Raw genomic sequence first — 23,018 nt, 5'->3', positions numbered from 1 at the left:
CACAGAGGGAATGCACAGAGCACATAAAGTGCATAGAGGAAGGAAGAATGCATAGAGGCAAATTTTTTGGATTATGGAATCAGTGACATATTCTGACTGTATATACAGTACAGTTACATGATGAAGACATCTATATTAACCCCATGCACAATAACAAAAATGTCACATTACATAAGAGAAAAATATATATGTATCAATAACATATAGTATTACAATATAAAATATACATCTCAGAATATTTTTCATGCTCACACCATAAACCCCCATGTAACAGAACCTGTGAAGTCATCAAATATAAGCATCAAGTAAAAAACATCAGGCTCGGCTTCTATATAAAGGTCCTAGAATTATGAATATAAACACTGAGAGTCAAAGTGGCAGAGACTGAACACAATTCAATGAAAGAAGAAAACCAGAGCCTCACATTGAGAACTAATTCATCATTACGTTCATGTGGGAACAGAGTTTTTAAGGTGTGTATCCAGTACGCTTCACGTCTTTTTAGAGGAAGTTCATGATTTTGGCCTCTAGGTGGCAGACTAACCTGTTCTATGCCAATGAAACCTAGACTAGAAATATGACTGGAGTCACTGAGGTGGACAGCTACTGGATCTTCCTGTAATTCCTACAGACGCTACTTTTGTGTTCACTGCTTCACTGTTTGAACTTTGTAGATGTTTCAGCGACATGTACCAGGCCACAAGGAGCAGCAGATAAATCACATGGTGGAGGCTCAGGTGATGCTGCTGCCAACAGGACACCATTTCCCTGCATGTGGACATGAAAACATGATGTTTTCATATTATTGTGACACTGTGCACAGTTTCACATCAGCAGCTGACATTTGGTAATGGACTCAGCAGAGACTGGGAAGGACTTCGAAGTCACCATGAATCAGATGAACTGAGTTTTTTTTTCTCCTTTTAAGTAGTTCAGTAATTTTACAATAAGATATCTAAAGAATTCAATTGGATACTAGAATTAAAATAAAATTTAATCAATCAAGCAACTGAAAAAACTCCTCATTGTCTATCAATAAATCTCTTATTTATTTTGAGTTAATTTTGTTTTGCTATGTGTGTGTGTGTGTGTGTGTGTGTGTGTGTAGTGATAGAGCATGTCATATCAGCAGCTGTCTTTGATCAGCAGAGTGAATGTTTCTCCACACAGGAAGCAACTCTCAATGAGGTGTCTGGCCAAAGCCCAAACCCCGGGTACAGAGGCTCAGTGAAGGTGCTGCTGAAGGTGTGGAGGTGGATCAGTGTGTCAGAGGAGACGCTGTAGAAGGACAGAGAGCCAGCAGGCCAGTCCAGATACACTGCCACTCTGTTAGAGGAGGAGGAGACATGGATGTCTGTCTGTCTGTTATTGTGTCTGGCAGAGAAACCACCCTCAGAGCAGGCCAGACTCCATGACTTGTCATTTCTGCCAAGCCCAGAGTCATCGCTGTTTCCTCTCCTGCCGATTCCTCTGTAAGTCGCTGATATATAAACCCTTCCTTCCCACTCGACCTCCCAGTAGCAGCGACCAGTCAGACCATCTCTACACAGGATCTGTCTCCAGAAGTGAAACCTCTCTGGGTGATCAGGATATGGCTGCTCCTCTGTCACCCATGTCGCCTTCCTGTTGTCCTCAGACAGGACGAGGTTTCTGTTCGCTGTGTTTATTTCCAGTTCGGGTTCACAGGAATCTGATGGAGAGAACAAGACACAACAGACCTTCTGTGGTTATTATCTGCTGATTTATTAACAGTATGATTATTATCTTTGAAAAAAATGAAAATGAGGTGATTTGACAAATGATCAAGACTTTGCATGAGTGTGTTAACTGTTTTTACTTTATGTGTAAAAATTAGTTTGTAAACTGTGGAAATATTAAAGGAATAAAGATTGTCTTTGTGGTGGAGCATCAAATGTGATTTTGTTCAGTTTAACAGGTGAAAGCAGTTGAGAACAAGCAGCAGAAACTGCAGCTGCAGCATCAGAACAGCTGAATGTTTGTGTTCAGGAGTCAAACTAAATCCACACTTACACTTCCTCAGACCTGGTTTCAACCACTGCTCTCCACCATGGTCCACCCTGGAGGAAGAAACAGAGTCAGAGCAGCAGATTCTCTTTGAGGATGGAAACATGGGCAGTAAATAACCTTCCCTATGAAGGATTTAGTAGACCATGTCATTCATATCCACCATTAAACATGAAACAATATTCCTCAGCCCTCTATAAGACATTGTGTGTGTCTCTCCATACCTGAGAGCCTCCAGTCTCCAGGTTGGATCCTCCAGTCCAGCAGAGAGCAGCTTCACTCCTGAGTCTCCTGGATGATTGTAGCTCAGGTCCAGCTCTCTCAGATGGGAGGGGTTGGAGCTCAGAGCTGAGGCCAGAGAAGCACAGCCTTCCTGTGTGAGCAGACAGCCTGACAGCCTGCACACCATCACAAACACAATCAGTCCACCACATCATCTGCTTTGTGGTTTCACAAAAACCTACGCAGGTTAGGAATCGGATCAGTGACATGAAGCTGCATGTAAAGCGAGATTTAAACATTTAAACAATATGTAATATTTTCCTCGGTGGTCTAAATGATCGTAACTCAGTGGTGGGGGTTCAAATGCGGTTGATAAATAGCAGCGGCTGATGAGATTTAAGCTCTGAAAACAGCCAATCCGATTTAGCACTTCATTTTGTTTTGGAGAACTAGTGCAGAGACCTTAGGGAGGATTTTCCTGCTGGTGGTGCAAGAGGAAAGGTCATAGGGTCACCCGAACTGGGCGTTGCTCTAGGCAACATGAATGCTGCCTAGAGCTTTGGAGATTTGCTGCTCTGGACCTAACTGCTGAGCGACCAACACTGTGACGTACAGGCCTCTGTTTCACAGCAGGGCAAGAAGGGATGAAGACAAAAACAGTGAACAGATGATCCTGATATGGGTCTTACATGGTTACACTTTGCAGATTCAGGATCACTGAGCTGAGAGAAACTGCTTTGAGTGAAGGGACCTTAGTGTGAAATGTGACAAATCAGTCAATCACTGTACATGGACATTACCTAAGAGTCTCCAGTCTGCAGTGTGGACTCTCCAGTCCAGCAGAGAGCAGCTTCACTCCTAAATCCTGCAGCTGGTTGTTACTCAGGTCCAGCTCTCTCAGACTAGAGGACTGGGAGCTGAGAACTGAGGCCAGAGCTGCACAGCTTCTCTCTGACAGATTACACACACTCAGCCTGAGGAGGAAGTAAAGACGCAAACAATAATATTACAACTAGTTATCTCTTGTCGAGACAACAATATGTTGTGTGTTAAATATGTCCATATTTATATATATATATATATCTATGAACCTACACAGATTTCTTGGAGGCTTTGACCAGTGGCAGCAGCCCCAGAAGAGCCTCGTCTGAAGCAGAGTATTTCTTCAGGTCAAACACCTCCTGATCTTCTTCTGATGACAGTAAGATGAAGACCAGAGCTGACCACTGAGCAGGGGACAGTTTGACTGTGGAGAGATGTCCTGAGCTCAGGTACTGTTGGATTTCCTCCACTAGAGAATGGTCATTCAGCTCATTCAGACAGTGGAACAGGTTGATGCTTCTCTCTGGAGAGGGATTGTCCCTGATCTTCTCCTTGATGAACTGGACTGTTTCCTGATTGGTCTGTGAGGTACTTCCTGTCTGTGTCAGCAGGCCTTGTAGGAGAATCTGATTGGTCTGCAGTGAAAGACCCAGGAGGAAGCGCAGGAACAAGTCCAGGTGTCCATTTGGACTCTGTAAGGCCTTGTCCACAGCACTCTGGTAGAGGTGTTGTAGTTGGGAGGTTGATTGTCCTTCTGACAGCAGATTGACTCCAGAGTTGATGAATGTCACAAAGACATGAAGAGCAGCCAGAAACTCCTGAATGCTCAGATGGACGAAGCAGAAAACCTTGTCCTGGTACAGCCCACGCTCCTCTTTAAAGATCTGTGTGAACACTCCTGAGTACACTGAGGCTGCTCTGATATCAATGCCACACTCTGCCAGGTCTGCTTCATAGAAGATCAGGTTGCCTTTCTCCAGCTGCTCAAAAGCCAGTTTTCCCAGAGACAGGATCATCTTCGTGGTCTCCGGAGTCCAGTGTGGATCTGTCTCAGCTCTCCCATGATACTTGATGTTCTGCACTTTGGACTGAACCACCAAGAAGTGGATGTACATCTCAGTCAGGGTCTTGGGCAGGTCTCCTCCCTCCCTGGTTTTCAACACGTCCTCCAGAACTGTAGCAGTGATCCAGCAGAAGACTGGGATGTGACACATGATGTGGAGGCTCCGTGACGTCTTGATGTGGGAGATGATTCTGCTGGCCCTCTTCTCATCTCTAAATTTTTTCCTGAAATATTCCTCCTTCTGTGGGCCAGTGAAGCCTCTCACCTCCGTCACCATGCCAACGCACTCAGGAGGGATCTGATTGGCTGCTGCGGGTCGTGCGGTTATCCAGAGGCAAGCAGAGGGAAGCAGGTTCCCCTTGATGAGGTTTGTCAGCAGAACATCCACTGAGGTGGACTCTGTAACATCAGTCAGGATCTGGTTGTTGTTGAAGTCCAGAGGAAGTCGACACTCATCCAGACCGTCAAAGATCAACACAACCTGGAACTGCTCAAACCTGCTGATTCCTGCTTCTTTGGTCTCAGTGAAGAAGTGATGAAGAAGTTCCACCAAGCTCAACTTTTTCCCTCTCAGCAGATTCAGCTCTCTGAAAGTGAATGGAAATGTGAAGTGGACATGCTGGTTGGCTTTGTGTTCAGCCCAGTCCAGAGTGAACTTCTGTGTTAAGACTGTTTTCCCAATGCCAGCCACTCCCTTTGTCATCACTGCTCTGATTGGCTGATCTCTTCCAGGTAAAGGTTTAAAGATGTCTTCACATTTGATTGGTGTTTCTGGTCTTGCTGGTTTCCTGGATGCTGTTTCAATCTGTCTGACCTCATGTTCCTCATTGAGCTCTCCACTCTCTCCCTCTGTGATGTACAGCTCTGTGTAGATCTGATTCAGAGGTGTTGGGTTTCCTGCTTTAGCAATCCCCTCAAACAAACACTCAAACTTCTTCTTCAGGTTAGATCTGAGTTCACGTTGGCACCCTGTGAGAGTTCCTGAGTGAACAAACAACACATGGCATCAACAAATGGATGGTATATTAATTGTGAGAAATATGAATATTTTCTGGTAGATTTATCTTTTGGCCCCTTTTGACAGCAATAACCTAATGGGGCTGTTTCACAGGTTCTTGAATCATTTCAATGTCTACGAAAGATCCTGGTAAAGTTCCTGGAATCTCATTTGGACCCAGATTTGGGGTGATAGTACAACCTGAGTTTCAGGAACTTTTATGACAGACTGCAGAGATAAACAAAGAGCTGCACGTCCGGATCAGGTTTTGAGGAGATTAAATTTGACAGTTTCACAAATGACACAGTGCTGCCTCAGTTGGAGTGCCACTGCTGTCCCAGGGAAGCCAGTGGGACGTGACAGAAAAACAGGAAGCTTCTTTTTTCAGAGCAAGCAGGAGGAAGAAAAGCTGCCCTCTGCTGGCTGGAAGAAAAATGTGTAAAAAGCAAAGAGGCTGATGTTTTTGCCACGGAATCTTCTCCAGACTTGAATGCAGAGATGCTTGCTGAGTATCTTAAAGGCAAACTTAACAGGGAGGTCACCTGCCAGAACATTGACAATGTTCGCAGCAGGGTTGGCTCTTTTAAAGTGACTGCTGAATGTAATGACATTGGTGAACTGTACACTTGAGCTTTGGCCTGAAGGCGCCCTGGTCCGGCATTATTATGAACCTCGCAAGGTCTATGCTGTTGGATTGAATGTTGTGCCCCTTGCAAAGGAGGTAAACGTGACCCCTGGTGTCAAAACATCGGCGTGAGAATGGCGCTTCGTATTCTGTCATACAACTGCCGTGGCCTGTGTGTGGCGCAAAGTGCAGGGGATAAAGCACGGCGTTCTGTTGTAGACAGTCTGTTGGCAGAGTGTGACATTTTATGCTTACATGAGACCTTTTTAGCTAAATAAGACCTAGACAAACTTAACTCTTTTGACCAAAACTTCCTTGAAGTGGGAGAGTCAACGGCTGATCTCAGCAAGACAATAGTCAGAGGCAGAATTCCAGGAGGGGTCACTATACTCTGGAATAGAAACCTTGATTCAGTGTTAAAGCATATTAGGCTGGATGTAGACTGGTGTATTGGTTCACAATATACACATAAAAATAATAATTTTGTCATACTTAATGTCTATACTCCATACGAGTCATGTGAAAATGAGGACGAATATCTCAACAGACTGGTATTTATTAATGCTTACAACTAAGACAATAGCATTTGCTGTGTATATGTTGTGGGGGATATGAATGCTGATCTCTCTGACAAGAACTCTCTATTTGCAAATCATTTTACCCACTTTTGTGAAGATAATAATTTTATTCTGTCAAGCAGAGTGCTGCTGCCTGCAGACACTTATACATACATAAGTGAAGCCTGCAACACTACTCCATGGCTTGACCATTGTTTCAGTACAGCTGATGGCCATGAGGCCTTAGATAATATGTATATTAAATATGGGCTAGCATTAGCAGACCATTTACCCTTGGTGTTTACAATTAAAGTGGATGAATTGCCATCAATGGCTAGTAACATCAGTGCCTCCAGTAGTGCTACCACTACAAAAGTATACTGGTCAGCTCTTACCAGAGAGGACATCTTGGCTTATTATAATAACACAGACCAATATCTAAGTAATGTCTATTTGCCAGTGTAAGGATATTAATCGTCAGATTGAAGAGTATAAGAGTGATCTCTGTTCCATGTATGATGAAATACTGACTGCATTGTCTGAGGGTGGTAAACCCTTTCACAAACAGTATAAGTGCAACAGGAAGCATAATATTAGACCAGGTTGGAACAAGCATGTAGCTCAGTATCATGCCGAAGCTAGTGAGGCCTATAAGCTCTGGGACCTGTCTGGAAGCCCTAGACAAGGCCCGAGCTTGAGCACAAAAAACTCACCAATGCCAGATTTAAGTATGCTGTTTGCTTCATAGCTAAAAATGAACAAGCTATGAGGGCTGATTCCATGGCCAAGAAAATGTTGTGTAACAATATCACTGACTTTTGGAAAGAGGTGAGGGCCTTAAATAAGAGTAAACCCGTTCTCCCTTGTAAGGCAAGGCAAGGCAAGGCAAGGCAAGGCAAGTTTATTTGTATAGCACAATTCAACACAAGGTAATTCAAGGTGCTTTACAGAGACATTACAAGCAACAAGACACAATTTAAAACAATAAAAACAGTCAATTAAAAAGGGAAATAGAAATTGAGAATGATAGTGATGATAAAATACAGTAAAATGAAATAAAAACAGGCTCAATACATTGCATTGCATCTAAAAGCACTGCATACACAGTCATTATAGTTAATAGACTATAGAACATTTGTATAGCTGCCTAAGCTATACGGCCAAGGGCCCAGGGCGTGATGGCCTATATCACTCCTGCGACTCCTTGCCACCAAAAGTGCTCTTGGACAACATTTAAGTTTAATTTCAAAACTGGCTCTGTCAGAGATTTCAGCTAGGATCTCTTGTCCCTGGCTCTGAACCATCTTGAATTTGGTTGGTTGGGTCTGTTTTTTAATGAGTGTTTAGGACGTCTCCCTTCTCTTGAGTCCTTCACTCAGAGTCTTACCGTCCCGCCGGACACAGGTTCCACACAGTGGTCTTATTCAGATCGTAATGAACTCTAAAGATGCATCACAGGACGTCTCCCTTCTAGATCTGAATTCACAGCATGCTCCCCAGTGTCGAGTCACAACAGTAGCTGACTCAGACTTCCTGGTCACCCCCTGCAGGGATGCCGACAGCCCAACGTCTTAATTCCTTAGACTCTGAAACCTCTCCTATTGGAGATTTCAACCCTGGCTCAGTCCTCAGCCCTGTAATCTCTCACATTTGCAGCCGATTTAACAATAAACCCAAAAAGAACAGTCAGGATAAGAAAAGAAGTAGAATAATAAAAGGCATAAATCAGCAGTGTGTAGTTAAAAAGTATGGGCAGTAGAATAGTATGCTTCAGTAAACAATAGTGTTTTTAGCCCTGATTTAAAGGAGCTGACAGTTTGAGCAGACCTCAGATCTACAGGAAGTTTGTTCCACAGGTGAGGAGCATAATAACTGAATGCTGCCTCACCTTGCTTGGTTCTTGTTCTTGGAACATACAACAAACCAGTTCCAGATGACCTAAGGCGTGTGGATGCTTCGTAGATAACCAGTAGATCAAGCATGTATTTTGGTCCGAGACCATTCAGGGCTTTTTAGACCAGCAGTAAGATTTTAAAATATATCCTTTGACTCACAGGAAGCCAGTGTAGCGATTTAATGACCGCTGTAATAAGGTCCAGTTTCCTGGTGTTTGTAAGGACTCTAGCGGCAGCGTTCTGAATCAGCTGCAGCTGTCTGATTGATTTTTTTGTTAAGGCCTGTAAATATGTCATTGCAATAAGCCAACCTACTAAAAATGAACGCATGAATAAGTTTTTCCATGTCTTGTTTAGACAGAAACCCCTTAATTCTAGGTATGTTTTTCAGGTGGTAATAGGCAGATTTAGTAATAAATTTTAAATGGCTGTTGAAGTTCAGGTCTGAGTCAATAATAACGGCAAGATTTCTGGCTTGATTTGTAGCTATCAATGACATAAAGCCAAGGTGAGCGCTGATCTTTGCCCTTTCATTTTTAGGGCCAAAAATTAACACCTCTGTCTTTTCTGGATTTAGCTGGAGAAAATTCTGGCACATCCAGTCATTGATTTGGTGGATACAGTTACTCAATGAGAGTAAGGGACTGTAGTCATGTGATGACACTGAGATATAGAGTTGTGTGTCATCGGCATACGTATGATAGGAGATGTTGTGATGTTCCATGATTTGGGCTAGGGGTAGCATATAGATGTTGAATAGAAGTGGTCCGAGAATGGACCCTTGAGGAACCCCACATGTGATCGTAGTTCGCTCAGATTTATGGTTACCAGTTGACACAATAAAGTCCCTATCTTGTGAGTAAGATCTGAACCTTTGTAGCACAGTGCTGGTGAGTAGGGATGCGCATTTAGATTAATTTTATAACCGAGTAACCTAGCCTGGGCCTACTCGAGTACCCGAGTAATTAGGCTAAATGGGGACACATAAAATCGTTCATATACAGTGCATCAATACACCCCTGTTTAATCGAGGAGAAAACTTTTTTCACAGTCATCGTTATCTTGGTGGTAGACTGCTTTCATGTTTTATCCATGTCCGAGTAGGCTAAATAAAATAAACATGTATAAATGCTCCCTGGTGTGCGTGGTTGAATCCATTTATTAAATAAATCGGTCTCAACCAGTGTTCACGAAGCTGACGGAATAAGCAGTCTTCGGTGTGGATGCGCATAGCTAAGTAGGTACCCTCTCTCTGAAAATTGAAAATGTATATCTATCTAGATGTTAGACTAAATTATTTATTTGCTAGCTCAATCATGTTGTTACTATAGAATATCCGCTGGAATTTTTTTTTTTTCATGGACCGATAGTTATAGCCTACTTCTGCCGACTTCTCAGTCATTTTTAATCTAACAGGTGCCGTGACAGCGACACAGCTGATCTTTATCTACACTGTAAAAAATGGCTGTGAAATCTACAGTTATTTACTGTATTTAACACGGTATCGGAACTGTGAACAATTTTCACAGTAAAATACTGTGTATATTACAACAAAAAAGTATTACTGTAGAAATCCACAGTAGTAAAGGCATTGCTGTAAACATTACAGTAATAAAACTTTACTGTAAAACAAATCACAATAGACAGTATATAACTGTAAATAGTACAGTAAACTACTTTGTTTTATTTTTTTTCTTACACACACACACACACACACACACACACGTGTACATATATACACATATAACACAGATCAAATCTAAACAGGGTTTATTAGTTGGATGTTTTATCAGTATTTTACATTTCTGCCAGTGAAAGACATAAATAAAATGAAAACCTATCCACAGGGTAAGACATAGTAATCCATATACATAGTAATCCTTCGGTTTAAGGTCATCAAGGTTTTTCTGTTTCTGGTACTTGTATTGATGCTCATCCAAGGTTGGCCAACCTTTCTTAGCCTTGTTCATTATGTTCATGTGCTTTCTTGTTTTAAAATTGTGGTTTGTGATATGGGCTTTCAAGTATTTGCTCAGGTAATGTTGTATTTAACATGCTTGGTTTTATTTTCATGTGTATGAACTACTGGTTGTAGTCCTTTAAGACAGGGTCATGTCACCACTCCTCACCTTTTAAATATACACCTGTGCACTTGATGTTCACACACCCCGATGAAGATGTAATCATCAAAACATGTTGGGTCTCCCAGTTCGAAAAGAATATTTTATATATTCACACTCCAGAGTGCCTCGGGACCTCCCTCCATGACTGCAGCACACAATTCAGCAAGACAGTCAGTTTTTCTCCTAACTGGTTTCTGGACATTTTTCCCTTGAAGAGCACCTGAGTTCATCTGTTCTAAACATTTCAAACATTGATCCTCTGAAGCATTCACCTCCACCCCTTCTTTTCTGTACAAAGCAAGGTTTGTTACATGCCCACTATTGTTTTACCATATAGTTGACTTTATATATTTAGGACCCTCGCCTCTCTGGAAGAGGGCCCTCAAAGTTGGACTGGCCAACACCAACACCTCCTTTTTTCCTGTGGACTTCAGCCTGATGTGCTGTGCTCTCCCCTCCTCCACTCCTCTGTGTCACTGCAGCTGCCTGCAGCCTTCCCAACACAAACCCACTGTCAGACAGAGGGAGCAGAGACAACTCTCAAACTAAAACTGCCACAGCTCAAAAACAGTACAAGATGGCAAAAACTTGTAATTAAGAGATGTGTAGATCAAGGTCTTGTGACATAAACTTTGAATCAGGTCTGCCACTCAAACTGTGTTTGAACGGTGCCACCTCAATCAGGGGTGGGTTTTCTCCATTTCTCTCTGCATTTTGTGTGTGTGTGTGTGTGTGTGTGTGTGTGTGTGTGTGTATCGAGCAGCTTGCGCGTGTCGCGTGAGCGCTGTACCAAAATCAGCAACCCAACCCACACCTGCTGACAGAACTTCAAGTCAGTGGACGGACGAACGCCGGACAGACTTGTTCAAACTTCAAACTTCAAACAACTTTATTAATCCCACAGGGGGCAATTGATTATGAGCAGCAGGTTATCGTGGTAGCAAATACAGTAAATAGTACACAACAAATAAATTCATAGGCAAACAGACAATCTACAACATCATACGCACAACATCATACACCACACACATTTGGGGCTCAATGTGGAATACAAGAAGGATGAGAACAGGTGCCTACAAGAGAAGGGCTACTAAAGTGCGCTTTAGCTATTAGGAATAAATAAGTAATAAAATAAATAAATAAATGAATAAATAGATAAAAAGGAAACTCCTATGAGGAGTTTAAAAGTCTGAGTGCAGAGGGAATGAATGACTTGGAGAAGCGGTTTGTTTTGCACACAGGCAGGGTGAAGCGGCGTCCTGAAGGTAACAGAGAGAATTCACCTTTGAGAACATGATTGGGGGAGGCTAAAATAGATTCTGCTTTACGGAGGATCTGCTGGTTGCAGAAGAAACTTAAGTCTCTTAATTTCACTCCGACTATCTTAGAGCAGGACTTCACAATACGGGTCAGGCTGTTTCTGTCTTTAACTGAGAGACCATAAAACCAGCAAATGAAAGAAAAACACAAAAGGCTCTCAATGAATGCTTGATAAAAACGACAGAGTATAACAGGCCTGACAGAAAAGGAATTTAGTTTTCTAAGGAGATGAATTCTCTGTTGCCCTCGCTTCACAATAAGATCAGTGTTCACATCGAATTTGAGATGGTCATCAAAAATGGTCCCCAAGTATTTGTACGATGAAACAATTTCCACTTTTTCATTATGTATAATGCACTCATTAGTAATGCCCTTATTCCGTCTGAAATCGATAATTAGTTCCTTGGTTTTGAATACATTTAGCTCCAAAAAGTTTGAGTCACACCAAGAAATGAATTCAGTAAGGGCGCTCCCATGGTTTGATTCTGAACCACGGAGGAGGGACAGCAGTGCAGTATCATCAGAGAATTTAATCAGATAGCTGTCCTCCCGTCTGCTCCTGCATTCATCAGTGTACAGGATAAAAAGTAAGGGTGAAAGGACGCACCCTTGTGGTGACCCTGTGGAGGTGACGACAGGGTCAGAGAGACGGCCATTAACTAAGACTCTTTGCTCTCTACCAGTTAAAAAGTCAAGGATCCATAATGCGAGCTGATGGGACAATTCAAACCTAGACACTAGCCTCTCTATTAAGAGGTGTGGCTGCATTGTATTAAATGCAGACGAAAAATCTGCAGACAGAAGCCTGGCATGGGCTTGTGGCTTCTCAAGATGTTTATAGAGGCTATTAAGAATGAAGAGCTTTGCATCCTCTACTCCTCTCCCTGTCTGATAGGCAAATTGTAAGGGATCAAGTCCCTCTATAGAAGACATGACCAGCCCTTTAACAATTCTCTCAAAGATTTTCATTATTAATGATGTTAATGCGACAGGCCTGAAATCATTTAGTTGCTTAGGGTTAGATATTTTCGGGATTGGAGTAACAGTGGAAGACTTCCACATATTAGGAATTTGACTGCAGTCTAACGACATTTGAAAGACATGATGGAGGACACTGCAGAGCTGATCAGCACAATATCTAAGTGTGCGTCCACAAATGAGGTCTGGACCAGGGGCCTTCCTTATATTGACCCGCTTTAAAAGATCTCTAACATGATCCTGCTCGATGATAATGTTAGAGTCAGAGGTAAGAGACTCACTGAGGTGGTAAATGTTATCAGAAAAGTTGTATTTTTCAAAGCGAGAATAAAAGCTATTAAAAACATTTGGGAGGTCTATTATGTTTATTCCCTCAATTATAATAGGGTTTCCGTCACTTTGACTATTTCCTTGAGAGATGGAGGACATTGACTTTATGCCTTTCCATGCTGCTCGCAGATCTCCGCTCGTGTATTTGTGTTCCACTTTGTCCCTGTACGCCATTTTAGCTTTCCTTATCTCACTTCTGACCATTCTGTTAATTTCTTTCTTTTCCTGAATGTTCCCTGTATAGAAGATACGTTTCTTCATATTTAAGACATTTTTAAGTTCCTTGGTGACCCAAGGTTTATTATTTGGAAATATAGTTATTTCCTTACAAGGTATATTAGAGGCCACACAAAAGGAAATGTAAGAGGAAACAGTTAATGTCAGTTCATTTAAGTCCGCACATGAGCTGTAGAAGACATCCCAATCTGTACAATCGAAGCATGCCTGCAAGGCGTCAATGCTACTCTCTGTCCAGCATCCTACTGTTTTCAGTGTGTGCACTTGTTTCTTACAGATGGGTTTGTAGATCGGTATCAGCTGGACACTGCTGTGGTAAGACGCTCCAAATGGAGGCTTGGGCACGGACTTAAAAGCACCAGGCACAGAGCCATAGCACAAGTCAATTGTGGAGTTCTTTAAAGTTGTTGTGCAGGTGACATATTGCTCATACCTTTTCAGAGTCTTGTGAATCTGGCACTGGTTAAAATCTCCAAGGATAAACTTAGGAGCCTCAGGTGAGATAGCGTCGAGCCTGTTCGTGACGTCCGCGATCAGCTGGGTGGCTGTTGAGACGCTGGCCCGTGGGTGTATGTAAACCACAGTGAAGAAGAGCTGGGGAAACTCCCTTGGCAAGTAGAAGGGCCGTAGTGAAATGGTTAGAAGCTCCAGGTCGGGGGTGCATATCTCCTCCCGGACTGTGACAGTGTTACAGTACCTCTCATTAATATAAAAACAAACTCCACCTCCGCAGGTTTTGTTTGTAATGAGAGGCGACCGGTCCATCCGGACAGGGTGCCCAAAGCCGCTGATGTGTAGATCCTCGTTGTTGTCCGAGGCTTTCAGCCACGTCTCTGTAAAGGCCAGTAGACATGTGTCTCTAAACTCACGGTTACATCTAGCGTAAGCTTCCAGCTCATCCATTTTATTCCGAATGGATTGGACATTCGAGAGAAGGATAGTCGGGAGCGGAGGAAGCCGGCGTCGGTTGTCCAGCCCATGCTTCCTCAGTCTGCGCTGAACTCCTCCTCTCTTCCCCCTCTTCCTCCGGTGCTTTTTGGATGATATTCCACCTGTTGCTGTTTGGATGTCCCTCCGAAGCGAGTGGGGGATGGGCGGAAGTATGTTGCCTGCTGTCCGTGGTCGCAGTTCAAGCAGTGTCTCCCGGCTGTAGGTGATCCTGTAGCCGGCCACGCCGCTGTCAGCATACAGTCCCCAGGCAAACCGATTAAAAAGAGTCCAAAGCGCCGCAAAGGCGCATAAGTAGATGCACCTCATACTTAAGACTTCAACACTAGCTCCAATGTGATAAAAGAAAGTGTTACAGGACGATCAGACAACTCATATCAGTACCACGACACGCAGCTGCTCCCAGGTCGCACAAGCGTGAGCGCCCCGGTTTTACCTGCCGCCGGTCAAGAAGCGTGAGGTAAGAGACAAAACTGACGGGAAATATATATGATAGACCTGTCAAAAGAGCATTGGTGTAATGGTGATTTATTTTTTTGTCGGGAACTGTAAGCTATTTCAATGATGTCGCGCGCAGACGCTAAATGAGGACGCTCACTGTAAACCTGTTATGCTAAATACTGTGGGAATGCTGTGTGCCGTGTTAGCATCTAAAACACCCCTGCAAAGAGTAACTAGATGTTTTATGGATTGCAAATCAATTTAATGACTTCGTCTTTCAACGGAGCCAAAGCTCAATCAAAATGCGCATTTATGCAGTCGGCAGTTCATTGTCAAGCATTCTACCTTCTCTTGGCGGCAGCCGCAGCGTTCAATTTGGTGTGTAAATGTTGTTTTTCCTCCTCATACTTTTCCAGTATAATACGCTGCTCCTCCGCCGTGCATTTTTCCTTGTCACTCATGTTTGTGATTGGTCTGTTGCCTCGGTACCCGTCCCTTATACGTGCGCGTTCATGGCTCTTGATGAGGCAAACCTGGATCGAATGAGCGAGTTGATAACCAGCGTCGTGATACCGGTTATCCCTGATCACCATGGTCTCAATTAGTGTAGGCCACAGGTGTCAAACTCGTGCCATGGAGGGCCAAGAGGCTGCAGGTTTTCATTCCAACCAAAAACTCCACCAGGTGATTTCACTGATCACCCTACCTCGAAACAGAGAGGCGGGACTAATCAGTGAAATCACCTGGCGGATATGTCTGAGCAATCCAGGGAAAACTAACCCTGCGTTCCAAATCGCATACTTATACTTTTTACTTTTAGTATGTACTGCAGCTGCCCTTAAAAAGTATGTAGTTTAGTATGCATTGGGACATACTAATTCTTTTTTTCCCTACTAAATAGTATGGTAGTATGGGTATTGGAATGCAGGGTAAGCTTGCTTAGTGATACAGGCCTCTGGTCACAAAGGTAGTCAGGCCTCCACACTGACAGAACTGTCCCCAAAAGATCACACAGTCCCTGTTATATATATTTTATTCATTTTTATTTTGCCATAATTTCTATTTTCATATACGTATTTTGAGAGTGTTGGGCCTGTTGCTGAAAGCTGACCTGTTGTTCGAGCCTCAAATAAAACAGTCAGTTGGAATAAATAAGCATCTATCATCTTTTTCCTATGATCTCAACAGGGAGTTAATGTTTATCTTGCTCAATACTGAGCATATAGCCTGTGTCCAAAATCACTCCCTAACCACTATATAGTGCACTGTATAGTGATTACGCCATTTTGTAGGGGTGTCTGAATGTTTACTGATTATTAATGTTGCAGTGTTACTCATTTCATGAAGCACTATTCTTGCAAGTTGTAACTCGGTGTAAGTTGTTACTCCATAGTGACATGGGATGTATAAACCATAGACCACACATAAGAAGACTGGCCACGCCCTTTAACTAAATTGTTAAAGAACACGCCATTGAATTTAGGGGTGTCACACTTCTCCCTATAGAGCTCTACTAAATCAGCTGATGGTGGTGGGAGGGGTTGAAAGAGCTTCAGTAGAGAGTTGATGACAATTGCTCTGCACCGGTACAAATACTTACCTTTTTTCTTTTATTTCTCATCATAGGTCGGAACCAACATGGTGGAATATTTGGAGCAAGCAGAATCATACAGGTCGTACCTGTTTGTGCTGCTGCTTGCAGATGGGATGCTGTGCTCTTAGGCCTTTGCTGTGATCTCAAGCAAGGCCATTGAAACTCTCGCTGCTGTCGACACGTTTCAAAAGTTTTTATGTGTTTGACTTACACCAGGGGTCACCAATCATGTGCCATGGAGGGCCGAGAGGCTGCAGGTTTTCATTCCAACCAAGACCTCCACCAGGTGACTTCACTGATTAGCTCCTCCTTTCTGATACAAGGTGAGGTGATCAGTGAAGTCACCTGGTGGAGGTCTTGGTTGGAATGAAAACCTGCAGCCTCTCGGCCCTCCATGGCACATGATTGGTGACCCCTGTCATATGTGTTATAGTGCAAACTGACAAATGTTACCAACTGTGGCTTTAACTGTTCCTGTTCATGAGATGTTTTAAATAAATAATTTTGAACAATTTTCTTGTTTTCTGTAGTTAAGTAATTGAAACTTTTTTAAATATGGGTCACTCTATAAAGAATTGAATTGGTGATACATTATTTGAATCGAGAAACTGAATTTACAGATTAACTGTTACCTACTGTTAATAGCACTGTATTGCCATATACAATGCCATTAGAAATAACTGCTTAACTATTTTTATTTGTACAGTACTGTGAATACAGTTAGAATCAGCATTTAATAGGGGTTTATTTTACAGATAAATACACCATTACTGTAAATACGATTGTAGTCATAGTATTTCATTGATATTCATTCAACAGTAAACACACCAGTACTGTAAATATGATTGTAATCACAGTATTTCATTGATATTCTTTCTACAGTAAATAGACTATTACTGTGAAATCACAGTATTTAATTGTGATTTGTTTTACAGTATTTACTTTAAATACTGTAAATAGAAGTGAAATCACAGTATTTAATTGTGATTTGTTTTAAAGTATTTACTTTAAATACTGTAAATAGAAGTGAAATCACAGTATTTAATTGTGATTTGTTTTACAGTATTTATTTTAAATACTGTAAATAGAAGTACAATACCTCTACTGTAAATAATAATTACAGCAACTTGCTGGCCAATTGCTGCCAGTAATTTACTGTAAAAATCACAGTAAATTTCTTACAGTGTACAACCAACTTATATTTAAATACAGGCTACTGCTTTCCAGTGTCAGCACCACAACAAACATCTGTCTTTTCATAAACTCACCGGCCGATGTTTTATTTCAGCTGGGGCTGCGTTACTCCAATTTAACGTCAGCTCCGATTAATGTGGCTAAGCAGCAAAAGTAACAGTAAGCAGTCACATTAAGGCTGAACAGAGTTATATAATTTCAGCCCCACCTTTCAGGGGCTTTTGCTAATTACCTTTTCAGGCTGTTATCAATTTACCTCTGAAATAAAGACGACAGTTTTCTCAGATGTGTCGATTTATTAAATGTTCACGTCAGTGTACAGATGCAAACGAATTGACAAATTAATTAAATCAATGGTCTTGGCAACTCATAAAGACTAAACAAATTAATAACGATTAATAGGCTGATTAATAACTGATTACATTAGCACATTAATAACAAGAAAAAAGTTATAGCCGCACATCTCCGTGGAAAATCTTACAGGTAGCCTACTGTCCGTGGTGCTGACTCCGCATTTCATTCTCTATTATAGCCTAGAAATTAAAGCCCCATAAAATTCACGGAGGATCTTGTTTAGCTCTTCTTTCCTTAGGTGAGAAATCCGCTGTTTGCCCGGTGTTTGTCAGGTAGTCTTGTAGACATTTGACAGCCCAAGACGTTGACCGGGCCGTACCGGCTTCATTTCCTGACCTTTCCAGCTGATCCAGCTCTTCACTCGTCACTCTCGCGTATCTCTCCTTTTTCTCTTCTGTCTTGTCTTCCTCGCTCAGCCGTTTATCCAAACTTAGGTCGCCAAACAAATCAAAATTGACAACCAAACGGTCCAATATGCAGGCGAACAAAGCTGACAGCGGCTTTTGATGCGGGTTTCAGTGAAACGTTTTGCGTTGCCATGGAAACCACACAGACTCAGGAAATAGCTAATATTGCGGGAGGAGTAATATGTTCAGTGATGAGGTTTTTTTTTTCATTTAAGCACGGCTAGCCATAGTCAATTGCTCATTTGAGCACATTCTAAACGTCTGATTGACCAATCAGATTGCTCGGTCGGATCTACCTGTTGTATAAATGTAGTTTGATCCTAAGCTAGACTGGGCACTTTTGTATGCCGCGGATAACCGAGTAGTAATTTGTAACCGAGTAACAAATTTTCCCCTCGGCTAGTCGGGTACCCGGTTAACCCCGCCCATCCCTACTGGTGAGTCCCACCCACTTTTCAAATCTGCTAAGTAGTATATTATGATCAACTGTATCAAATGCAGCACTGAGATCTAGTAATACCAGGACAGAGGATTTGCATGCGTCATTATTCTGATGAATATCATTTAAGACTTTGATAAGTACAGTCTCAGTGCTGTGGTGTGGCCGAAATTCAGACTGAAACGTGGTAAAAAGATTGTTTTGCATCATAAAACTTGTACTGTTGAAGGTGTCACTGGGGAACACAATGTTGCTGAACTAGAGACAACATTATAGCTCCCTCTTTAACTGTTTAAAAAGTGATTTATATGTGGAAGACTCTAACATGAAAGATGAATCATTAAGTATACTGTCACATGAGGTGTATGATGCCATGCAGAAATTACCAAACAACAAAGCTTGTGGCATGGACCTAATTACTGCTGAGCATCTGAAATATGCTAGTCTGAAGCTTGCTCCTCTTTTAGCGCTTAGTTTCACTGGCTTTATAACCCATGGCATACTACTGGATTCAATGCTGTCTATCTTGCTTATCCCAGTCATTAAGGACAATGCTGGAAAAGTTAGTTGCCTGGATAATTATAGGCCAATAGCATTAGCTAGCATATTGTCTAAGGTCATGGAAAGAATCCTGCTCGATAGAGTGAGTGTGTACATTACCTACGGTGATAATCAGTTTGGTTTGAAACCAAGGCATGGCACAGACGTGTATATATGCACTAAAGGAAATAGTTAACCTGTACAGGGCTAAAAATTCAACTGTTCTCATGTGTTTCATCAATGCCTCTAAAGCATTTGATCAAGTAAACCATAAAAAACTGTTTATTAAGCTGAAACAACGGGGAGTGCCTAGGTGTATTATGAGGGTTCTTGCTTATTGGTACGCCCACCAGAAAATGCACATCAAATGGGGAAATAGCATATCTGCCGCCTTTAGATTTAGATTAGATTAGATTTAGATTTTAGCTAACAAATTGATTGATTTTAAATTGCACAACAGCACAATTGCCTGGATTCTTGATTATCTTCTGTCCCGACCTCAGTTTGTCAGACTTGACAACAAAATCTCTGACACTATCTTAACAAACACTGGAGCGCCACAGGGCACAGTTTTATCTCCTTTCTTATTTACTCTTTACACTGCAGACTATAGACATAGTCAGCCATCCTGCTTGCTACAAAAGTTTTCAGATGACACAGCCCTAGTGGGCTTGCTCAACAAAGGCAACGACCTGGCCTACAGGAACGAGGTCCATTCTTTTGTCAACTGGCGTGACTCAAATTTTTTGAAGCTTAATGTAGGAAAAACTAAAGAACTCATTATTGACTTCAGAAAGAGCAAGGTGGAGCCCCCCCCACTGTTGATTAAAGGCAAACAGATTGAAATTGTCGAGTCCTATAAGTACCTTGGTGTGTACTTGGACAATAAATTAAACTGGAAAGAGAATACCCAAGCCTCACTGAAGAAGACTCAGTCCAGGCTCTTCTTTCTTAGGAAACTCAGGTCTGTCAATGTTAGCACAAGGCTCTTGGACATCTTTTATCAGAGTATCCTGGCTAGCGTCCTTTTCTTTGCTGTACTATGCTGGGGGGGCAGCATATCAGTTGATGATAAACATAGGATCAATAAGATGATCAAGAGGGCTGGATCAGTTATCGGCCTCGTCCCAGAGTCTCTCGAGGCTATTGTTGAAAAGAGAACCAGGTCTAAATTAAAACTGATTCTGTGCTACGAAAACCATCCTTTGCACAATGTTTTTATGGGTCTCGGAAGCTCTTTTAGTGAGCGTCTTGTGATGCCTCGGTGCTCCACTGAACGTTTTAGGAAGTCTTTCGTTCCTGCGGCTGTCAGGTATTTTAACAAACATTGTTAGGTTCAGATTTGGCATTGCTGCATAGCTTTCTTTGGTATTTATTCAGTATTTATTCTTTTTTTTTTTTTTTTAAATCTTGCACGCTTCTGTGTTATCTTATCATGTCCTCTCTTTACAATTCATGTCCTACTTCTAGATCGTCTCATTGGTTTCTATTGTCCTATTGTTTTTGTTGTGTATCATGTCATGTCCTGTTTTTTGTTTGTTTTTCTGTCTCTGCTGGGGGTAAAAACAGTTTCCCCTATGCGGGATAAATAAAGCTTACCTTACCTTACCTTACCTTACCTTACCTTAGAGTGTCCAATGGTGTCAGGCAGGGAGGAATCTTGTCCCCTGTCTTATTCAATCTGTATGTAAATGAGTTATCCATGAGACTGAATGCCTGCAACACTGGTTGTATGATTGGTGGTATGCATGTGAATTATCTTATGTATGCAGATGATCTAACCTTTAGTCCAAGTAGTGCTGGGCTGCAGTAGCTTCTTAATATATGTACTGAATATGGTTTACAATATGATATCAAATATAATGCCAGCAAGAGTGCTGTTCTAATATGTAGAACTAAGCAGGACAGACATCTAAAATTTCCTGTGTTGAAACTATCCAACAATAGTCTTGAGGTCTGTAAAAAGATCAAATATCTTGGTCATTTCATTACTGATGGTATGACTGATGATGATGACATATACAGACAGTGTTGTAAGTTATATGCTCAGGCTAACACAATTGCTCGTAAATTTAGCTGTTGCTCCAGTCAAGTCAAAGTATCCTTGTTTAAAGCTTACTGTACACCACTATACACTGCCCATCTGTGGGTATTTTATAAAAAATTCAGTATGCAGAAGTCACAAGTCGCCTACAATGATGGTATGCGAATCCTCCTTAAGATCCCTAGGGGAGGGAGTGCTAGTCTAATGTTTGTTAACACAGGGGTGTGCACATATAAGGCACTTTTAAGAAACCTAATGATTAAGTTTATGCAACGCTAGATGAATCTATGAACAGTATCATTGTACCTCTCTCAAATCCCAGTGTGAGTTTTTGCCGCTATGAATCTAAAATGAGAGTGCATTGGCTAAACTGTTTGTATATCATATAAGTTTCTGTGTTTTTCTTTTTAATATTATGTGCCTTTTCCGTACAATCTGTCCTGTTTTATGTGTGTATTTATGGACCTGAGTCTGCTAAAAAAATAAATAATAAATAAATAATGAATAAATAATAAATACCCCCCCCCCCCCCAAAAAAAAAAAAAAAAAAAAAAAACACACACACACACACACACGCACACACACAAAATGTGTGGGGGGGTTAAAAGAGGTCAAACAGCCTGACTCACCAGAACTGTTTTGATTTGACTGGCTGTATTACGCGGCTTTTCATTGAAGTTTTACAGCACCTGACCCACATAGGTTGAATATGGAACTAGAGCGCCACTACATGGTGACACAGTGGCAGCAGAACACAGTTCTGCTATTTTGTAATCCAGCTGACTGAAAAGAGCTCAACGTGAAACTGAAACCACCCAGACTTGGTGGATGCATGAGACTTGCATGGAATCTGAACTGTCACTTTAAAGGAGTTGAAAGCCTCTTACTGCTCTGCAGACGCTCAGCCAGCTCCTCCTGCTTCATTCTCCTCAGGAAGTGCAGTGTGATCTGCAGAAAAGCCTCTCTGCTGCTCCACCTCTGCTCTTCCTCCTCACCGTCCAACACCTCCTCATCCTCCCTCTGCCTCTCTAAGCATTCTGGGTAATCTGGACTCAGAGACCTCTGGAGGTTTTTCAGCTGCTTCTTCACAAAGGTGATCATGTTCTCCTCCAGCAGCTGCAACAGAAAAATCAAAGAATCAGACTTCCACATTAAAATCTGGACACAAAACACCAAATCAAATCCAGGTCAAAGAGGCTGAAAGATGTAAAGAGAGAAGCACGGAGACGATTCTGAGCAGAATGGTTGTTTTTCAGTTGGTATGTTGTTGTACATTTACACACCATAAATATGGAGGCAAGGTCTGTTTGATGCTGCTGGGCAGACTGAACACTGGGAACCTCTGAGCTCTGCTGGTGGACTCTGTGGAGGACACACACACACACACACACACACACACACACACACACACACACACACACACATACACACAGGAAACTCAGTCCACAGAGTCTGAAGGTTGGAACCAATTCTGTATCTCATGACTGTGAATCTGAAAACAGAAAAAAATCATCTGTTTTATCATCAGTTTGAAATAATTACCCATGATCCACAGAGTGCTGTCCGTCTTTGAAGTCCTCAAATCGCTGTATAGACGCATCGTCCCTCATGGACAGACAACTGGGCTCAGGGGAGTCTGGTCTCTCCTTCTGGATCCTGATAGAAACATAAGGAACACAGTGAAGGGATCTGAGTCCTCTGTAATTTTACTTTCTCAAGGTTAAAATGCTAAGATAATAATATCTTACTTATTTTTAGAGGCAAATTTGTCTAAAACTTGTACAGATTTATTTTCTTTTTGTCCGTTTAGTTTTCAACAAATTGTGAACCTGTAAAGAGACATTATCACAGATTAAGGGATGT

The 23,018-nt window shown here is 41.9% G+C and overlaps 1 protein-coding gene across 1 annotated transcript in view; it reads right to left on the bottom strand.

Moving 5' to 3' along the window:
• The window catches only part of LOC115356575 (NACHT, LRR and PYD domains-containing protein 12-like), an 82,985-nt gene that overhangs the window by 16,802 nt on the left and 43,165 nt on the right, over window positions 1-23,018 (bottom strand). The window contains exons 5-7 of the mRNA XM_030047789.1: window positions 3,048-3,221; window positions 2,250-2,423; window positions 2,032-2,078 (exon numbers count right to left, since the gene is read on the bottom strand). Coding sequence (XP_029903649.1) covers window positions 2,032-2,078; window positions 2,250-2,423; window positions 3,048-3,221 — 395 coding nt within the window. The remainder of the gene's footprint in view (window positions 1-2,031; window positions 2,079-2,249; window positions 2,424-3,047; window positions 3,222-23,018) is intronic.

Source organism: Myripristis murdjan, chromosome 24 (assembly GCF_902150065.1).
Source record: "Myripristis murdjan chromosome 24, fMyrMur1.1, whole genome shotgun sequence".
In the NCBI taxonomy this organism is placed as follows: domain Eukaryota; kingdom Metazoa; phylum Chordata; class Actinopteri; order Holocentriformes; family Holocentridae; genus Myripristis; species Myripristis murdjan.
The sequence above is the reverse complement of the archived record's forward strand: the minus strand, read 5'-3'. Positions and strand labels throughout refer to the sequence as shown.